The 15,498-nt window shown below is 38.3% G+C and overlaps 1 protein-coding gene across 5 annotated transcripts in view; it reads right to left on the reverse strand.

Moving 5' to 3' along the window:
• The window catches only part of EXOC2 (exocyst complex component 2), a 194,314-nt gene that overhangs the window by 99,825 nt on the left and 78,991 nt on the right, over positions 1–15,498 (reverse strand). For all 5 annotated transcript variants that reach the window (XR_006735217.1, XR_006735216.1, XM_045551563.1 and 2 more), the window contains exons 8-11: positions 13,107–13,252; positions 12,907–12,988; positions 12,025–12,127; positions 7,403–7,521 (exon numbers count right to left, since the gene is read on the reverse strand). Coding sequence is in view for 3 of the 5 variants with exons in the window: in XM_045551563.1 (XP_045407519.1) it covers positions 7,403–7,521; positions 12,025–12,127; positions 12,907–12,988; positions 13,107–13,252 (450 nt within the window). In the remaining 2 variants the exon portion in view is untranslated. The remainder of the gene's footprint in view (positions 1–7,402; positions 7,522–12,024; positions 12,128–12,906; positions 12,989–13,106; positions 13,253–15,498) is intronic.

Raw genomic sequence — 15,498 nt, forward strand, 5'->3', positions numbered from 1 at the left:
GATTTTTTAAATCTCCAGAAAATAAACTCCCTAAAAGAAACTTCCTAATGTACAACCTCATTATAACTTTAAAAACAAAAACTATATTTTGAAATGTAATATATGTATAACAACACAATTATACTGACTTTTTAACCATGGAAATATTTTATAGTTCCACAGAAAATTTAATGAATCTGCTGAAAGTTTCCTAATGGAGTTTGCAATTTAATCTAGCATACAGGAAGTCTACCTAACCCTGCACTGTGGTAATACCAGAATTATATGTAGTATTAACCCCATTAATTAAAAAAAAAACCTACGTAAAATATGTACATAAAGGTCATACTTGTATTTTTTAGTAAGAAAAAATAGTTTAGTTATACTGTATAAATTCACAAGATTGTAGATAAATTGTAATAATATAATTTATGAACATATTTTATAAGCTTGTGTTGAAAATAGACCGTTTTGTATCTTAAGGTCCTTGGACTAAAATAAACATTTTTATTTCTTTTAAAAGCAAGTTAATTCTCTCCTAAATATTTGAAATGATTGAAGGGGTAGATATTCAGCATATCCTCTATTCTTTCCTCTTTTCTTTCTATAATAGCTCTTCTTTTCTCTATCCTCTATCCTCTTTTCTTTCTATAATAGCTCCACCATTGTGATGATTCAAAATAAACCATTCAGGTATGACATAGCATCTAAGTTTTCAAAGGGAATCTGCACTACGTATAAGTATCTCTCCTGCACTGTGACTATTCTTAAGGATTTATTGTTTACTTAAGCTATAGCTGCTGTTCTAACTGTCCTCTCTTGAGCCCTGAGTCTAATATCTCCTTCTGAGAGGTTCTCATTAAGTATGTATCTGAAAGAAGGGGATAATTACTCTATGAGCAGCCTGATGCATTTTCCCTCAAGTTATTAGACACAGCCAGCATATATTTTAAGAGTTAAACTGAAACTCGCTTAAAGAACAAAGAAAAAAATATCTTTGAAGGCCACCTTTAAAAATCCTGTTTAAAACTGTCAGTAGGGGGTTAACCAAAGGCTTTTCCTGGCAGGAAACCTGAAGACTCAGTCTAATTTTGGACCTATTTCACAGAAACTTTAAGAGACGAGTGACACTTCTTACAAGACGGTAAAAGTGTAACGTGCAACAATTCGGGACACGGGGCTGCTTTCAATACAGGGGAACAGAAGCAAAATGGTGAACCAGTTCAGACTGAAAAAACACAACAAATTCTTCCACCAGTATTTAAGCTTTCAAGAAGAGTTCTAAAAATGTTATCCTCACTTTTATTCTTGTTTTTTTTCCCAACTTTTTCTGCCCTTAGAAAAACCAAAAGACCACATTTGGGGTAGAGGTAGGCCATAGAAGAGAAGTGCGGAATGTTGGGGAAAGGGCCAGGTGTCGTGAGGTGCAAGGTGAGCTCCTGGTCTCCATGCGGCACTCTGAAGGGCACCATCTGCGAGGACCTGTGGATATTATTACTATAAAAACTGCAGTCTGGGGAAGGAGCTGATGCAGTGCTCCTAAGAATGTCAACCTTATGACCACCTCTGCTGCCAAACGCTTCATCTACAAAAGAAGCTTTCTTGGAAAAAGGCAGTTTTGTATGCAGGACCGCTGTCTCTGAACATCTATCACCATCTTTACCCGTGAAATTTTCTCTGAAGACCACAGGACTAAATACAATTTACATTTTTCCCCCAAACCACTACACAAAGACTTAAAAAAAATTATATGTTAATTAGATTCTTAGATTCATGCATAAAAACCAGATTTACTTAAAAAGACACCAAGAATTCTTTCCCTGTTTGAAATATTTATAGTTTATCCATTTAAAACTGCACTTTATTCCACAAAACTATCTCAGTTCTTATCCATTTTTCTGCCTGTGGGTTTACATAAACAATTACAACCATTTCTCTTCTGCAGTGTGAATAGTCCAAGTACAGATATTCTTAAAACTTAGAACTTCTTAAAACTCACTTTCTTTAGATTTGGAACACAATAAGCTTTCATTTTCAAAGTAGATTCCCAAGAATAACTGAATAAAAACAAAGTACTAGACGAAACACAGGTAATCTTTCCAGGGCAAATCATTTCTAAGCAATTTCTTATGGTGAACAGTAATCACCTTTTCAAGTGCTGCAGCCTTTAGTGGACAGCTCCCACCAATGCACGGAAACCAGCAGGAGCCACGCAAACAGGCAAGGCCCAGTCACTGAGCACAGACGGTCAGACAAAACACAGCCGTGGCCGGATGGAGAAGAAAGTGGCATCCACAGAGGCCTGCTGGCACTGCCTCTTCACACATCCCTGGCATCGAAGTCCCGTCAGCGCTGGGGGACGCACGGCCCTCCCAGGGACATGCTTCTGGAATCCCTCCTGCGGGACTGGATGCCTTCTCACTCTCTCCATTTCCTTAACTTGTTCATTCTCAGAGCATTTATTTATACTGAATATATAATTTTAGAGGTTAGTAATTAGGTCTACATAAAATTTCTTTACTAGAATTCACCTACTTACAGAAAAATAGCCACCGAGGTCCGAAACAGTTTGTCTAGCTTGGCTAGTTTCAGGCCCAGCTCCGCCTGAGTCCCTACATGCCAGTGGGCCTTCCCTGGCCAGTGAAATGCTGCTCTGCTTTGACACCACGTTCAGAAACCCTGTTTGATACAGTATCAGCTCCAGCAACGTGCTGTGGGGAGGCGCTGCTCCGCAGGGAGTGCAGCCTGGCCGCGGGGAGAAGTCCGGACATGCGCTCATCCCATCCTGCTCAGCACACGGAGGCCGTGCGACCGTCCCCTGGCTTCTCTGAGACACCTTCCTCATGTGCAAAATAGCACAAAAATCATCTATTGAACAAGACAAATTACCAGATTTCTTCTGAGTCTAAAATGCCACAATTATGAGGGAATGTCCAATGGAAATTCCAAATAATATTTAGTAGACCTTCCCCCATATTACCTTACATCCATGTTATACATAATTATGGCAATCATAAAATATCCCTTCAGAGTCCATCATCGACAGTTATAGGTTATATAAAAGAAAAATTGTGGTTATTCCTAGCAAACTTATACTTAAGGCAAATATTTTATATATATACACTCACACACATACATTCACTATATATATTAATAATTACATTATCTACAGATGTAAATGTACATAAGTGTATATTAAAGAACTAACAGGTGTCCAATGACATATACATATCCCAATGATCACAAATGGAAAAATATCTAAGTACAAGCTGGCCATGACAGACCATATTTTACTAATGGCTAATTCTTCCAGTCTAGGAAACACATATTCTGTCTGCATTTATGCCACATTTATCATTTGTGTATCACTATCAGTTAAAAAGAAAGATATCAGAGATATTAAACTGCTTCTGAATTTTAAAATTAACAGAATATTTAACATTAAGAAACTACTGATAATATTTTAGGTAATGATAATGGTATTTTGGTTACAGTTTTCAAAAACTCCTTATCTCTGAAAATTACATACTGAGTTAATTATGGATGACAGGATGTGACCTGCTTCAAAATAATCCAGGGTGAGGAAGGGGAAAGAAACAGAGGAGGGTATAGACGAAATAAGAATGGCCGTGAGCTGGTAACTGCTGAAGCTAGGGTGACTACATGGGAGGCTGCTGTATTAGCCTTCCTGCTGTTAAGTATGTGTGGGATTCTCCAACATGAAATAAGAGCTGCTTCTGACCAAAGCTCAAAACACCACACCAATATTCCAATGAAAAGGCTCCTATGTGTTAGGATTACCTACATTTAGATAAGTAGTATTTCCTAACAATGAAAAAGGGAACAGTTAGGTATGTTCTGAATGTCAAAGGAAACATTAAAATATAACCCATAAATATCTGACTAATGAATTGAGGAAAGTTATGTTGCATTGTCATAAAAATTATAAAGTTCAAAGAGTTGTACTGTACTAAGAATTTTACTTTATAATCAAAAGACCATTTTATGAAAGTAACTTCAGGTAAAGCTTATCACTAGTGAACAGACCCATTTCAGGTACACTCTTTTAATTATTTCACAAGTGATGAGACAGTTCTGCAACAAGCTTGCTCAGAGTGAATAAATTACACATAATCTTTTTTTTCCCCCAGAAATGCTGATTTTAAGCAGTTTTGGATGAATACATACAGCAATACAGAACATTAAGATGTTAGGGAAGAAGAATAAGGATAAACTCCCTTTATCTTCAAGAAAGCTTCAGACCTTTGGTGATGAAACACGGGTCATTAGATATTTCAGGTAAAGATATAACAGTAAGATACATGAAATTTTCTGGAATTTTTCTAATTTTAAAAAGTCTTTACGTTATCTTCATAAATTACACACACATCCCAAAAATTCAAATATTTTCATACCAAATTATGTATTGAAATTGTTTGCTATAAGCACAAGAAGGAAAATCCTTTGGCAGACCATATATGTTGTTTGTGTCTGGTGAATATGATTACCATATTCATCATCACCTATGGTGAAGAGCAGTGACATTTACTGAGTACCTGCCAGGTGTCTAGAATCTTCTCCACACCCATCTAGAGAACTGAAAGTCAACTGAACTGAAAAAGGTTCAACTAAGATATCACCTCCTCTAAGAAACTTCCTTGGACTTCCCCCACAACCAGACTGGGTCCTCCTGTCATATGTTTTCATAAAATTTTGTACTCCCCACTTCATGACACTTCTCACAATTATAATTAAATACATACCTATGTGATTTGTAAAATGACAAATTTCTCTCACTAGACCACAAGCTCTAAAAGGCCTCCTGACGCCATAGCACTTCCAGCTCCCGGCACAGCACCTACACGCTGATGACCAACCCTGGCCGCACCCGAATTACCTGGGAGCTTGAAAGATACCGAAGCCTGGACCCCACCTCCAGAGATTCTAATATAATCAGCACGGAGAGGGTGGAGGCCAGGACTTCATAGTTGTTATTTAATAAACAGACCCAGCGGATTCTGATTAGGCAGTCAAGGTTGAGAGCCCTGCCAAACAGAGCAGACTAAAAAATTCTTTGTTAAATCAACACAGAAATAAATATGTAAGGCACTCTAAATATTCCCAAAGACTACAGATTATGTATATCATTTGCTATCATTTTCCCTTGCTAAAAACATAAAATAATTAATAATATTAATAGGAATTTTGACATGGCCCCAATAAAGAGATATTTTGGCTTTCTTAAATATCAAGCATAGAAAAGAACAGAATCAGAGCTAGAAAGAACTCAAACCCCAGCCCATGAACTCATGACAAAACTATGCTATAAATAAATAACGGTGACCTCTCTGTTGTTCTTCCTTCTGTGCCAGGACAGTTGCCATGTTACATCCCCTAACCCTCTTGGGGACCTGATAAGGACAACTACTCCTTATTTATGCCATCCAGTCAGGGTTTCAGGCTACTGACTACATGCCAGGATCCCTGCCAAGAGCCTCAGTGTACACTTTAAAGGACATGTCTCTCCTCCTTCCACTTCACCTTAGTGACCTCACTGACACTCCTTTCTCTGGTTCCATGATACTATGCCTTCCTGTTTCCCTCCTGTCCCACGTCCACCCCTTCTTCATCTCCTTTGCAGGCTTCTCATCTTCTACCAGCCATTTAAACATTGCTCCTCAGGACTCTGTCCTAGATATTCTTCTTTGTTCATCTTCTTGGGTCAATACATCAACTCTCGGGGACCATCTGTATACAGACCACACCCAAATCTCTCATTCTTTAAATCCAGTTACCTACTGGATATCTCTACTTGCATGTCAGGCAACTCCAAATCAACTTGTCCAAACAAAAAGAGGGGTGATCATTTTTCTCCCCAATGTTCCCTAACTGGAAGACATAACCATCTTAACTAGCTGCCACAGTCAGATCTCTGGGAATCACCCTTCATCCCTTCTTCCTCCTCATTCTTCCATCGCCTAGTCCCATCAGTTCTCCTTTCTGAACAGCCCTGGGGCCCAAGTGCCTCTCTACAGCCCCAGCACCTCCATGCCAGGGCAGACGCCTGCTCAACGTGCCAGCCTCCTAGGCTCTACTGCTCCGGGCTTATTCCCTCTCACCTATCGGTGACACGGAAGTCTTAGAAAAACAAGTCTGCTCCTGTCTTTCCCCAGCTTAGATCCTCCCATGGCTCTCCCACTGCCTTCTGGGTAAAGTCTGAACCCCTCAGAGTGGCCAACAAAGCCCGTCAGGCCCCGGCGCCTCCTAACTCCAGCCTCCACACTTACCGCTCTGGTCCCGCTCTAGGTTCCAGCCACACAGGGTCAGCAGCCTCCTCTTGCTGGAGACCCTGTGCACATTCCCCTGCTCTTCCTGGAATGGTCTGTGAGCCTTTCTTCCTCTATTTCAACCAGCCAATACTGACATCCTTCCAATCTCAAAACAGATGTCACTTCCTTCAGATCTCAGAATGTCACTTCCCTGACCTCAAAACCCTGGATCAGCTGTTGTTCCTCAGTGCCACCAGAGCACTCAGAACCTCCCCCATATCAGGAAGTGGCACATCATATCCCAGCAGTCAGTTCCCCGTCTCCACACTGTTCTGTGAGCGTGCTGAGCCAGGCCCCAACTGTCTGGAGGGTAGCAGGCATTTGATACATTCAGTATTTGTTTGATGATAGGATTATACAAACAAAAGTCAATAACCTGCATGCAAATACAGCTCTGACTTCTCACTTCCAGCTTACCGCAGGGCCTTTGCACATGTGGTTCCCCTTCTCAGGCCAGAGTCTGCCAGTAAACTACTTCTCATCCTTCCAGTCCTTTGCTAACATGGAGCCTTCTCTGAGATACTTTCCAGCACAGCCATCTAAAGCATTCTCCTCAGTTATTTCCCTTCAGAATACCCTGCTGTTTTTCTTTTCATCACTTGCCTCAACATTTAATTTGGTTAGTTACATGTTAATGCCTTTCTCTTTTTCTACCTCCATGAGGCAGGGACTGCATCTGTTTTAGGCACCACTGTCTCTCTAGTACTTGGCACAGTGCCTGGTACACAGCAGGGGCTCAACATACACTTGATGAAACAATGAGCGGACTGTTATTTACCAAGGACTGGTATCATTTCTACAACCTCATGCTGCCTCCCATGAAATGTTAACTGTTCCCCCTCAAGCAAACCTTTGTCAACACTGCAAGCCAAGCATAAAAATAAGAGATAGTGAAAGAGTTTTCGCCCATCCTTGTTCTGTTGCTCACTCTTACGTACAAGGCTAGCCAGTGGCCAAAAAAACCCAGAAAACAAACAAAAAACAAGAACTGGTACTGAGAAAATTAGGTAATCATGCCCTTAATCATTAAGCATTTGCCAAGTACGTTAATGTCATGAAGGAACAGCACAGTACGTGGGAAGAGAAGCCCTTGCCTTTCAGGTCCTTCACGAAGCCATCTTTGCAGGCGTGCATGAGCTGGAGGATCCACTCGTGCTGGGCCCTGATGCACTGCCAGGCAGGGTCACCCGGGGCGTGGAGGTCAGACAGATACCTGCAAAGCAAGTCCAAGGTTGATGAAGCAGTCTTCCTCTGTTACACACGAGGCCAAAGGAAAAGCTAGCACATTTTAAAATCATTACTTTTTTTAAAAAAAAGAAAAGCTAAAATTTTACCAGTTAGTAAAACATTTGTCAATACTAGCCTTTAATATTTAGTTCTCAATGAAATATAGTCTTTTCATGCAGTTAATAATGATAGAATTTTAATTAGCTCTTTGGAAAAAGACAATTAAAAAGACAAAGACAACTAGTAGTGATCCTATCTAGTTGGAGAGCACTTTTCTTTATAATACTTAAATTTATTTCACAGAGTGTTCCTACTTAGCTCAGAGTCATTATTACACTAAACACAGGTGGAAGCCAGCGGAGGACACTAGGCGAGCATTTTAAAAATTTCAGCTGTTTTTTATTCCTTTCTGGTATGAACCGCGGCCAGGAGATGGCAGTGTGACACTGCTTTCTAGGGTGAGCTGACCCACGGCTGCCTGAACCCTTGGCCACATGAAGGGATTTGTCACATGTACACTCACCTGCAAGGTCTAACTCATTCATGACTGTTTGAGAAAATATTTCTCTGGAAAATGTAGTACAGAGGGGTGTTTTTCTTAATTTTTAAATATTCCTTAAAATATTTAAAGTCTTCTTTGTGCATAAAATACTCAAACCCATATACACAATCTAAATATATATCAGTTGAAAATCTCTATCAAATATTATTCAACATTTGGCCCTCAGTCCTCACAAAATATATAAATATAACAAGTCAAATACAATTAAATCAACTCCAAAAGCATGTCCAAATGAATTTATTGTCTTAAAATGATTCTTAAACCATAAGCTATCCTTTGTCTTGAATTTAAAGATTTTTATTCAACAGTAAATTGTCATTAATGGTTACAAGCTGTGACCTGGAGCCAAATCTTAATCATTCAGGGATACGCTTGGCGCTTCCCTCCCACGTTTCTCTAGGAGTACATATTTACTACTCAGACATCTAAATTAGCAGCTAATTGGAAGAGAAACAAATCCATATTGCAGTAAGTTAGCAACAAATGCAATGCTGTGAAGAAATGCGACGTCACATTTAGGAACGCTCTTGCTGCCCTGGGCTGCTGAAGAGGGCAGGCATCTGGCCCCGCACGGCGGCCCACCCTGCACGGGCTGCAAGAGCTGCCCGAGAGCTGCCTCCTTGCCATGACTGTCTATTTACAGGTTGCAAATAGGTGGTGTCTCTGTGTCGAGAAAGTGACAAGTCAATTAAAAGAAAGAACTTTACTCATATTAGGGAGTTGCCTAGGACGACTCCTCACATATGAGGATACTATCCTGAGAAGAAAACTACAATCGGACATTAAATCACATTGAGGTTGGCATAGGGAATTCATTTCAAAGCTTCCAAATCCAGTCTGATTTCTTTTTCTCACACAAGGATTTCCTCTTTTGTTATCTGAAATATAAATATAACAAATAGTACATTGTGCCTTTTCTTCCCAAAGAACATGGGATTTTATTCCCCCTTGCTGGGGATAAGGTGTTTCGGCATCCTTCCCAGACAGACTTGCTTTGCCTCCTAATACTCCAGTGCTTTCTCCTAACCCTTTCGTTCACATAACCCTCAGATTCGGTGTCAGTGGTAAAATATAGGAATATTCTTTTAGTGAAGCTACTTTCTTTTAATCGTTAAACTACTGAACAGTAATGTAGATGGTTCAGTTACAGGGCTCTTTCTCCAGAGGCACAGCAAGAGAAATCAATAAGCTCGTTTGCTCAGTAACTTTTTAAACTATAAGTCTTTTTAGTATGTTTACCATGTCCTGGCAAAATTCTTTTTCTATCATCTTGTTAATAGGTATTGAAATAAAAGAGTTTTATAAAGAAAAATAAAGTTCTTCTCTTAGGAATTCTAGAGTATTTCAGTTCAAAAGTACAACTCGTGCTAGTCTCTTCCAAAAAGTTTCTTCCTTTTAGTATGCAGCTTAAAAATAAGTAGTTTCATTTCAAAGATCACTGTTTAGAATACATGTTATTGCTATTTAAGTATTAAAAATACTTCTAAAAAGAATTTTTAGAGGAAAAACAAAGTAAAGAGTGCTAATTATGAATATCACCTCAATATTTTAAAGTTTAAAACTTAAAGAAGTTTTTATTCTGACATGATTTTTAACAGTTACCAGGGCTAGGGTCACGCCGACATGGCAAGGAGCATCCGGAGTTTTTCTTCTTGCTAAAGTCACTAATATGTTGTCTGCTGGCATCGGGACAGAACAGAGTGAAAATAGCCAGGAAGTTTTTAATTAGATAAAATAGTGAACAAAAGTAAGATAATACAGGAGTAATCTGATTTACACCCCTACCATACATAACTCAGATTATGTAAGAAAACTAATACAGGTATATTTCTGTTGATGATAAAACTGTCTCTGTCCCCACTTGGTGTTCACAGTACCTATCATCATAGATTTCAAAATCCAACAGATATTTGACTGGTTCTGATCTTATTTTTCTATTTGCTATTGACTAAAAATTTAATTTAAAAAGGTAATAGAACTGCCTAGTGTCTTCTCAAAGCATCAGAAATAAAATAATCATTAAAAAACAAACTGTTGACATTCTTGCTCTTTTCCCTTTAAAATGACAAGAAAAAAGGCAGTTAAATACGCCCTTTAAAAGCATCCTTTTTAATACTACCATCTTGTACATGATACCCAGTAAGTTAACTAGCCATAAGAACTACACATCAGTCATCCACATAGATGGGTAATTCACTACCTAAAGAAACTGCACACTTAATAATAAGTTTTAACATGCTACCATAGGCAAATTTAATATAGCAAATGTAAACAGGTAAGGAAACACATGAAGCACAAACAGTGAAGCAGCAGGGTGGAACACAGAGAGACAGAATCAGGTAGCTGCAGGTCCTAGACAAGATGCTCAACCTCCCTGGAACCCTGTTTCTTTATATGCAGAAAATAAAGCATTTGGATTATTAATGTAGTTTATTTTGAGCTTTAAATTTCTAGGACTCTACAAGCCAGGAAAATCCCCCATATATACCCTTCCTTTATGGCGGCAGCTGAGAGAGAAGCAAGGGTCGGCTCTGGGACCAGAAAAAACAAGTGTCTCCCTCCTCACCAGTGTGCCGGGCAAGCTTTGCCGCCTTCCCCTGTGAAATGGGCATAAAACTGGTGTCCTTTCGTGCGGCCGTCAGGATTAGAGAGGACATACACGCAAGGTAGTGGCAGCAAGCAGTTTAGCACTCTCTATCCCACTGCCAGAGCCTCTGCTCGATCCCTCTTGGGCAACACGAGTGCACTCCCAGTGACCACGGCCAGTCCCACTGTGTGCCCAGTCACTAGGACGCAGGTCTGGGTGTGGGCCCTCGTCCCCGCCACAGCTGCACACACAGCAGCTTTCAGGGCAGACCCTCCTTGCATCCTAGAGATTATTTTCAGTAGTCACATGGTGACCACAGCCAATTGTATAAATATATACATGATCTATTATCATTTTATAACGACTGAATATTCAGTAAACTTACTAATCGAAGAACAGAAACCAGTAAATTGGAAAATAACACCTTATTCTGGGAACAAAGGCCACACTCAAAATATTCCAGCAGAAAATAAAGTTAATATTTTTTAATTGCAGATATAAATAGCTTATAATTTATATGCTTTGTCTCAAATCCTGGTATAAACCACAAACATGTAAAATTTGCTGACTACTCATTATGTGCCAGGTGCTGTGAAATCCTTCATGTCCCTGACTATCTCTGCAGCCCAAGACGCAGCCCACGCCATCACGCCCACCTCACAGATGAGGACACTGAAAACCAGCAGGCACGGGAGCTGCCCACAGGGAGCAGCCAGTCCCACGTGCGATGATACCGGCTCCTCCTCCTCTTCATAGCCTGCGAGGTCCACCTCTTTTACTATTACAGCTATTTTTTTTAAGTATTCCCACTCAGTAATATATTTCTCTTTCATTGATCACAAAAGGCTTGTAAACCAGCTAGTCAAGGCTAAAACCTTCCAGAACTTTCTCTACTGTTGAGACACGGCACATTCCTGTGGCAATGCAGGACTTCCCACCCAGTGCAGCATTCTGCTCTGAAGTAGGAGCCCCTACTTCACGGATGATGAGCACCAACAGGGTGCCGTGCCCACACCACCCCAGAAGGTCCCAGAAGGTCGGATAACCCACTGCTCAGCAGCAGGAGCAGGCGGCTGAGAACGCAGCTGCCCTTCCTTTCACCAAACCAGCGGGATTTTCTTGTCCTTAGAAAGTGAGTACTCCATAACTGCTCCCAAATTTATTTGTATTCATGAGATTCCTGGTGTTCTACAACTACACACCCCTAAATTTCTATTTGTCTTACCTTTTACCATTTCATCAATCTCTTAATTTCCCCCAAATTAGCTTTAAAGGTTACATAATGCATCCAGTATCAAACAGATAAATGTGACTCATCAAAATTCTTGCAGAAGATTTACCTTATATAACGTTTTTGGTCATGCAAGGTCGAAGGTGTCTCAAGCAATTTATCCAGAAGTAATTCTCTTAAAGCTTCAATCCGTGTTTCTACTTCAGCATAATCTATTAAAAAAGAAAAGCATATACAAGGATTTGTAGAGTGGAAATTTAAAACCAAATTTCAGACAGCAGAACAGTGGTTGCTTTTGGTGGGGTGAAGGTTGACTGAGAAGAGGCACAAGAGACCTTTCTAGAGTGATCAAAACACTCTGTCTCGGGTATAGGTTGCGTGGGTGTGTGCTGTCAAAAGTCACTGACCTAGAACATGTAAGGTCTGTGCATTTCACTGCATGTACATTTTACCACAATAAAAAATAAATTAAGTTTTCTGAGGCCTTATCGATTTCATTTTTGAATTTATTAAAACCCTGTGATATTTCTCCTAGTTGATAAGGCTTTACCTACCACAGGGCATTTTAAGCTTTTCTTGTTTTCTGTATCTCTGGTATTAGAGATAATTTCAAAAGTTGTTGCATTTGCTTTAAATGAAGTCAGTATGCTTAAATATATTGGTCTTTCTGAAGAGAGAAGATTAAAACATAGGCTTCCATTTCTATAAATACTTGTCATTGATTCTTTCTAGTAAAAAGGATTTTTTATAGTCTGTGGTTAACAAACGGCAAAGAACGTCCAAGACTAACCTATTACCCTGCTTGCTCATTTTCAATATATCTCAAATAAGAAAAGTCATAATGTTATTTTTGAAGTAATCGTTTTAAATTTTAAAGACAGCACCATATAAACAAAAACTAAAGCCCACATAACATTCTTTGCAGAATACATTCCCTAGTCTTCCTATAAAAGGAAAGTAGAAGATCTAAAATTAATAAAACAAATCTTACATTTCTTGAAAACTTGCACCTCCGTTTTCCCAAAGAGTGACTTGGCCTTTTCATAATCATTAATAACCACATCATAATCACCCTTTAAAACAAAAAAATAACATTTTGGAGACATTGGGTGAATATAAAAAACATCTTAACAAATCTTTAAAATTTATGACATCTATAACCACATGCACATAAATAAATATATACTCTACCTTTTGAATATTCCTTTCAATATTTAGAGGAAGGTTGAAAAGAAACTTAAATCGCTGAAGCACATTGAGTGCGTTTCTAGTAGAATCTGCCTTGTCCTTTCGACCTAATACTTCTTGAAATAATGTGTCCGCAGTATTACTTGCTCCTATTTTAAAAGGAGAAAAGGAAGTTTAGATGAAAGCTGATTTTAATCAGAAAATGTGTAACAGGGCACTAAAAACAAAATGTTAGACCACTATTGTAGCTTTACATTAAAACTCAATAGACTATGTTTTTAAAGTTAGCTATATTGGAAATCTTTTACAGTTTGCTAAAATAAAATTTCCATTTTGCCTAAGTCTTTTCACATGTTAAGAATGCTATCCAATATAAAAACAACCCAAATAAATTCTCTAACATGAACCTACATTTATTTTAGTTACTCTTCTAAATTTTATAGCAATGATAGGCCCTTAGGTTATTTCATTACTTCAGACAACAGGGTAAACACACACACACACACACGCACGCACACACACACACATGTACATTAAATTCCATGGGTTCAATATCTACATACGGAGTAATAAACAAAATAAACAAAACAGGTTTTGGAAAAGTTGCTCAAAAGAAATATTTTAAAAGTAATCCTATCTCTTGGTGGAATTATCTCTTTAGGTAGCAGACACAGAAAATTACACAAGCAATTTAAAATGACAAACTTGAACACGGCATCATTAATATTTCTTAAATCACTAATTCTTATAAAATTATATATGAACTGGACAATTCATAAGGTTTTTTTGATCTAAAAGAACTGAAACTATATGAATCAGTGTAATGAAAGAGATGCTTTATCTAAAGTAAAATTTGCTGTGTACAAAAATAGTTTAAATTTTGTAACTTGTGAATTATTTTTAATAAGCCACAAGAAAAGGGGAGAAAAAGGATAAACTGTTTTCAGTTATTTGATCGCTGCTTGTAAAAAGTTTCTACATTATCTGGTCTAGTGACGATACTTTAAGCAAAGATGAAAAAACGGCCTCAGTCTCACTGGGTGGCTCACATGCCGTATATTCTCTGGTCCACACCGTGGGTGGCCTGAGCGTGTTAAAAGTCGTCTTTGTAACATGATTGTTTTATCTAAATAATGTTTGAATTCTGTTGAAATTTTAAAGGCCTGATACAAAAACTTTGCTTTGTCAAGATAGCTGTTTTCATTACATGCTATTTAATATAGAATACTAAATTTCTACTATAAGATGAGAAAAAATATATTTCCTTCTTGCCACCAAACCACATAAGGGAAGCTAAATGAATATTTGAAATCTGACTAGGGTTAAAACTTTTTTTCCTTAAAGAAAATTATTTTAAAGTATTTGTCATTTTAAAAATATAAATTTCGTAAACTGAGGCATCATAAATGAATAAATACGAACACGAATAAGGGGACTGAATCGTTCAAAAAGGGTAATCACTTATGTACAGTGTTTAAATGTTAAATCACCAAGCACTTTTCTTTTTTTGATATAATAAAGGAATTTGGGGCAAAAAGTATAAGAGTTCAAAATTAGATTTTTCCTATCGTATTTTTAAAGTAGTAAAAAATTACCAACTAATTTTTAGCTTTTCTAAAAAGCATGAAAACAAGTACAGGGAGAAAACCCACTTACAACCAAACAAAACATAAACACTTTATGGAGAAAAATTTATAGACAAATTATAAACTATAAAATTATAATTTTATTTATGCCAAACCATATATATCTATATATGGAGAACTTTAATTTATGCAAATACAGAGAAGTAAATTATTAAATTATAACTTTAATATGTAGACAACTTTTAACTATAAATTATTATTCTGTCTATAAATTTACTGTATTCACAATAAAATTATAATTCATAACTTTGATAACTGGATGATATATCCAGTAATAAAACACAAGAGAGCTATGAAACCAAGATTTGTGCAAACAGATAAAAATCACCAGCAGCTCACAAATGGGTTTCTTCTTCAGAGCTACTAATAAAAAACAAAGCTACTACTCTGCGTTCGTCACGCATGAGGCTGGTGCTGTAGATAAGGCCATGGGGAAGGCATCCACAAAGTCATCTGGAAGAAAATCCCCTTCTCACACTAATCCACACACATTCTCCCCCACTTCCGCACACGAGGAACATCCAGTGTGAGGCAGCCGGCAGGGCTTTGGGCATCCCGTGTGCAACCATGAAACAAATCTACCTGGACTAGCTGGCCGTGGAAACCATGGCTTTGGCCCAGGCTGCAGAATAAACCTTAATCTACACTTACCAGCCCTGGGCAAGCCTAGACCTGAAATTTGGTCCCTTCTCACCTGAAGATGGTCTCAACACGTTAATGTGGACAGTGACTGTCACTGTATCAGTCAC

This window comes from Lemur catta, chromosome 5 (assembly GCF_020740605.2).
Source record: "Lemur catta isolate mLemCat1 chromosome 5, mLemCat1.pri, whole genome shotgun sequence".
Classification (NCBI taxonomy): Eukaryota; Metazoa; Chordata; class Mammalia; order Primates; family Lemuridae; genus Lemur; species Lemur catta.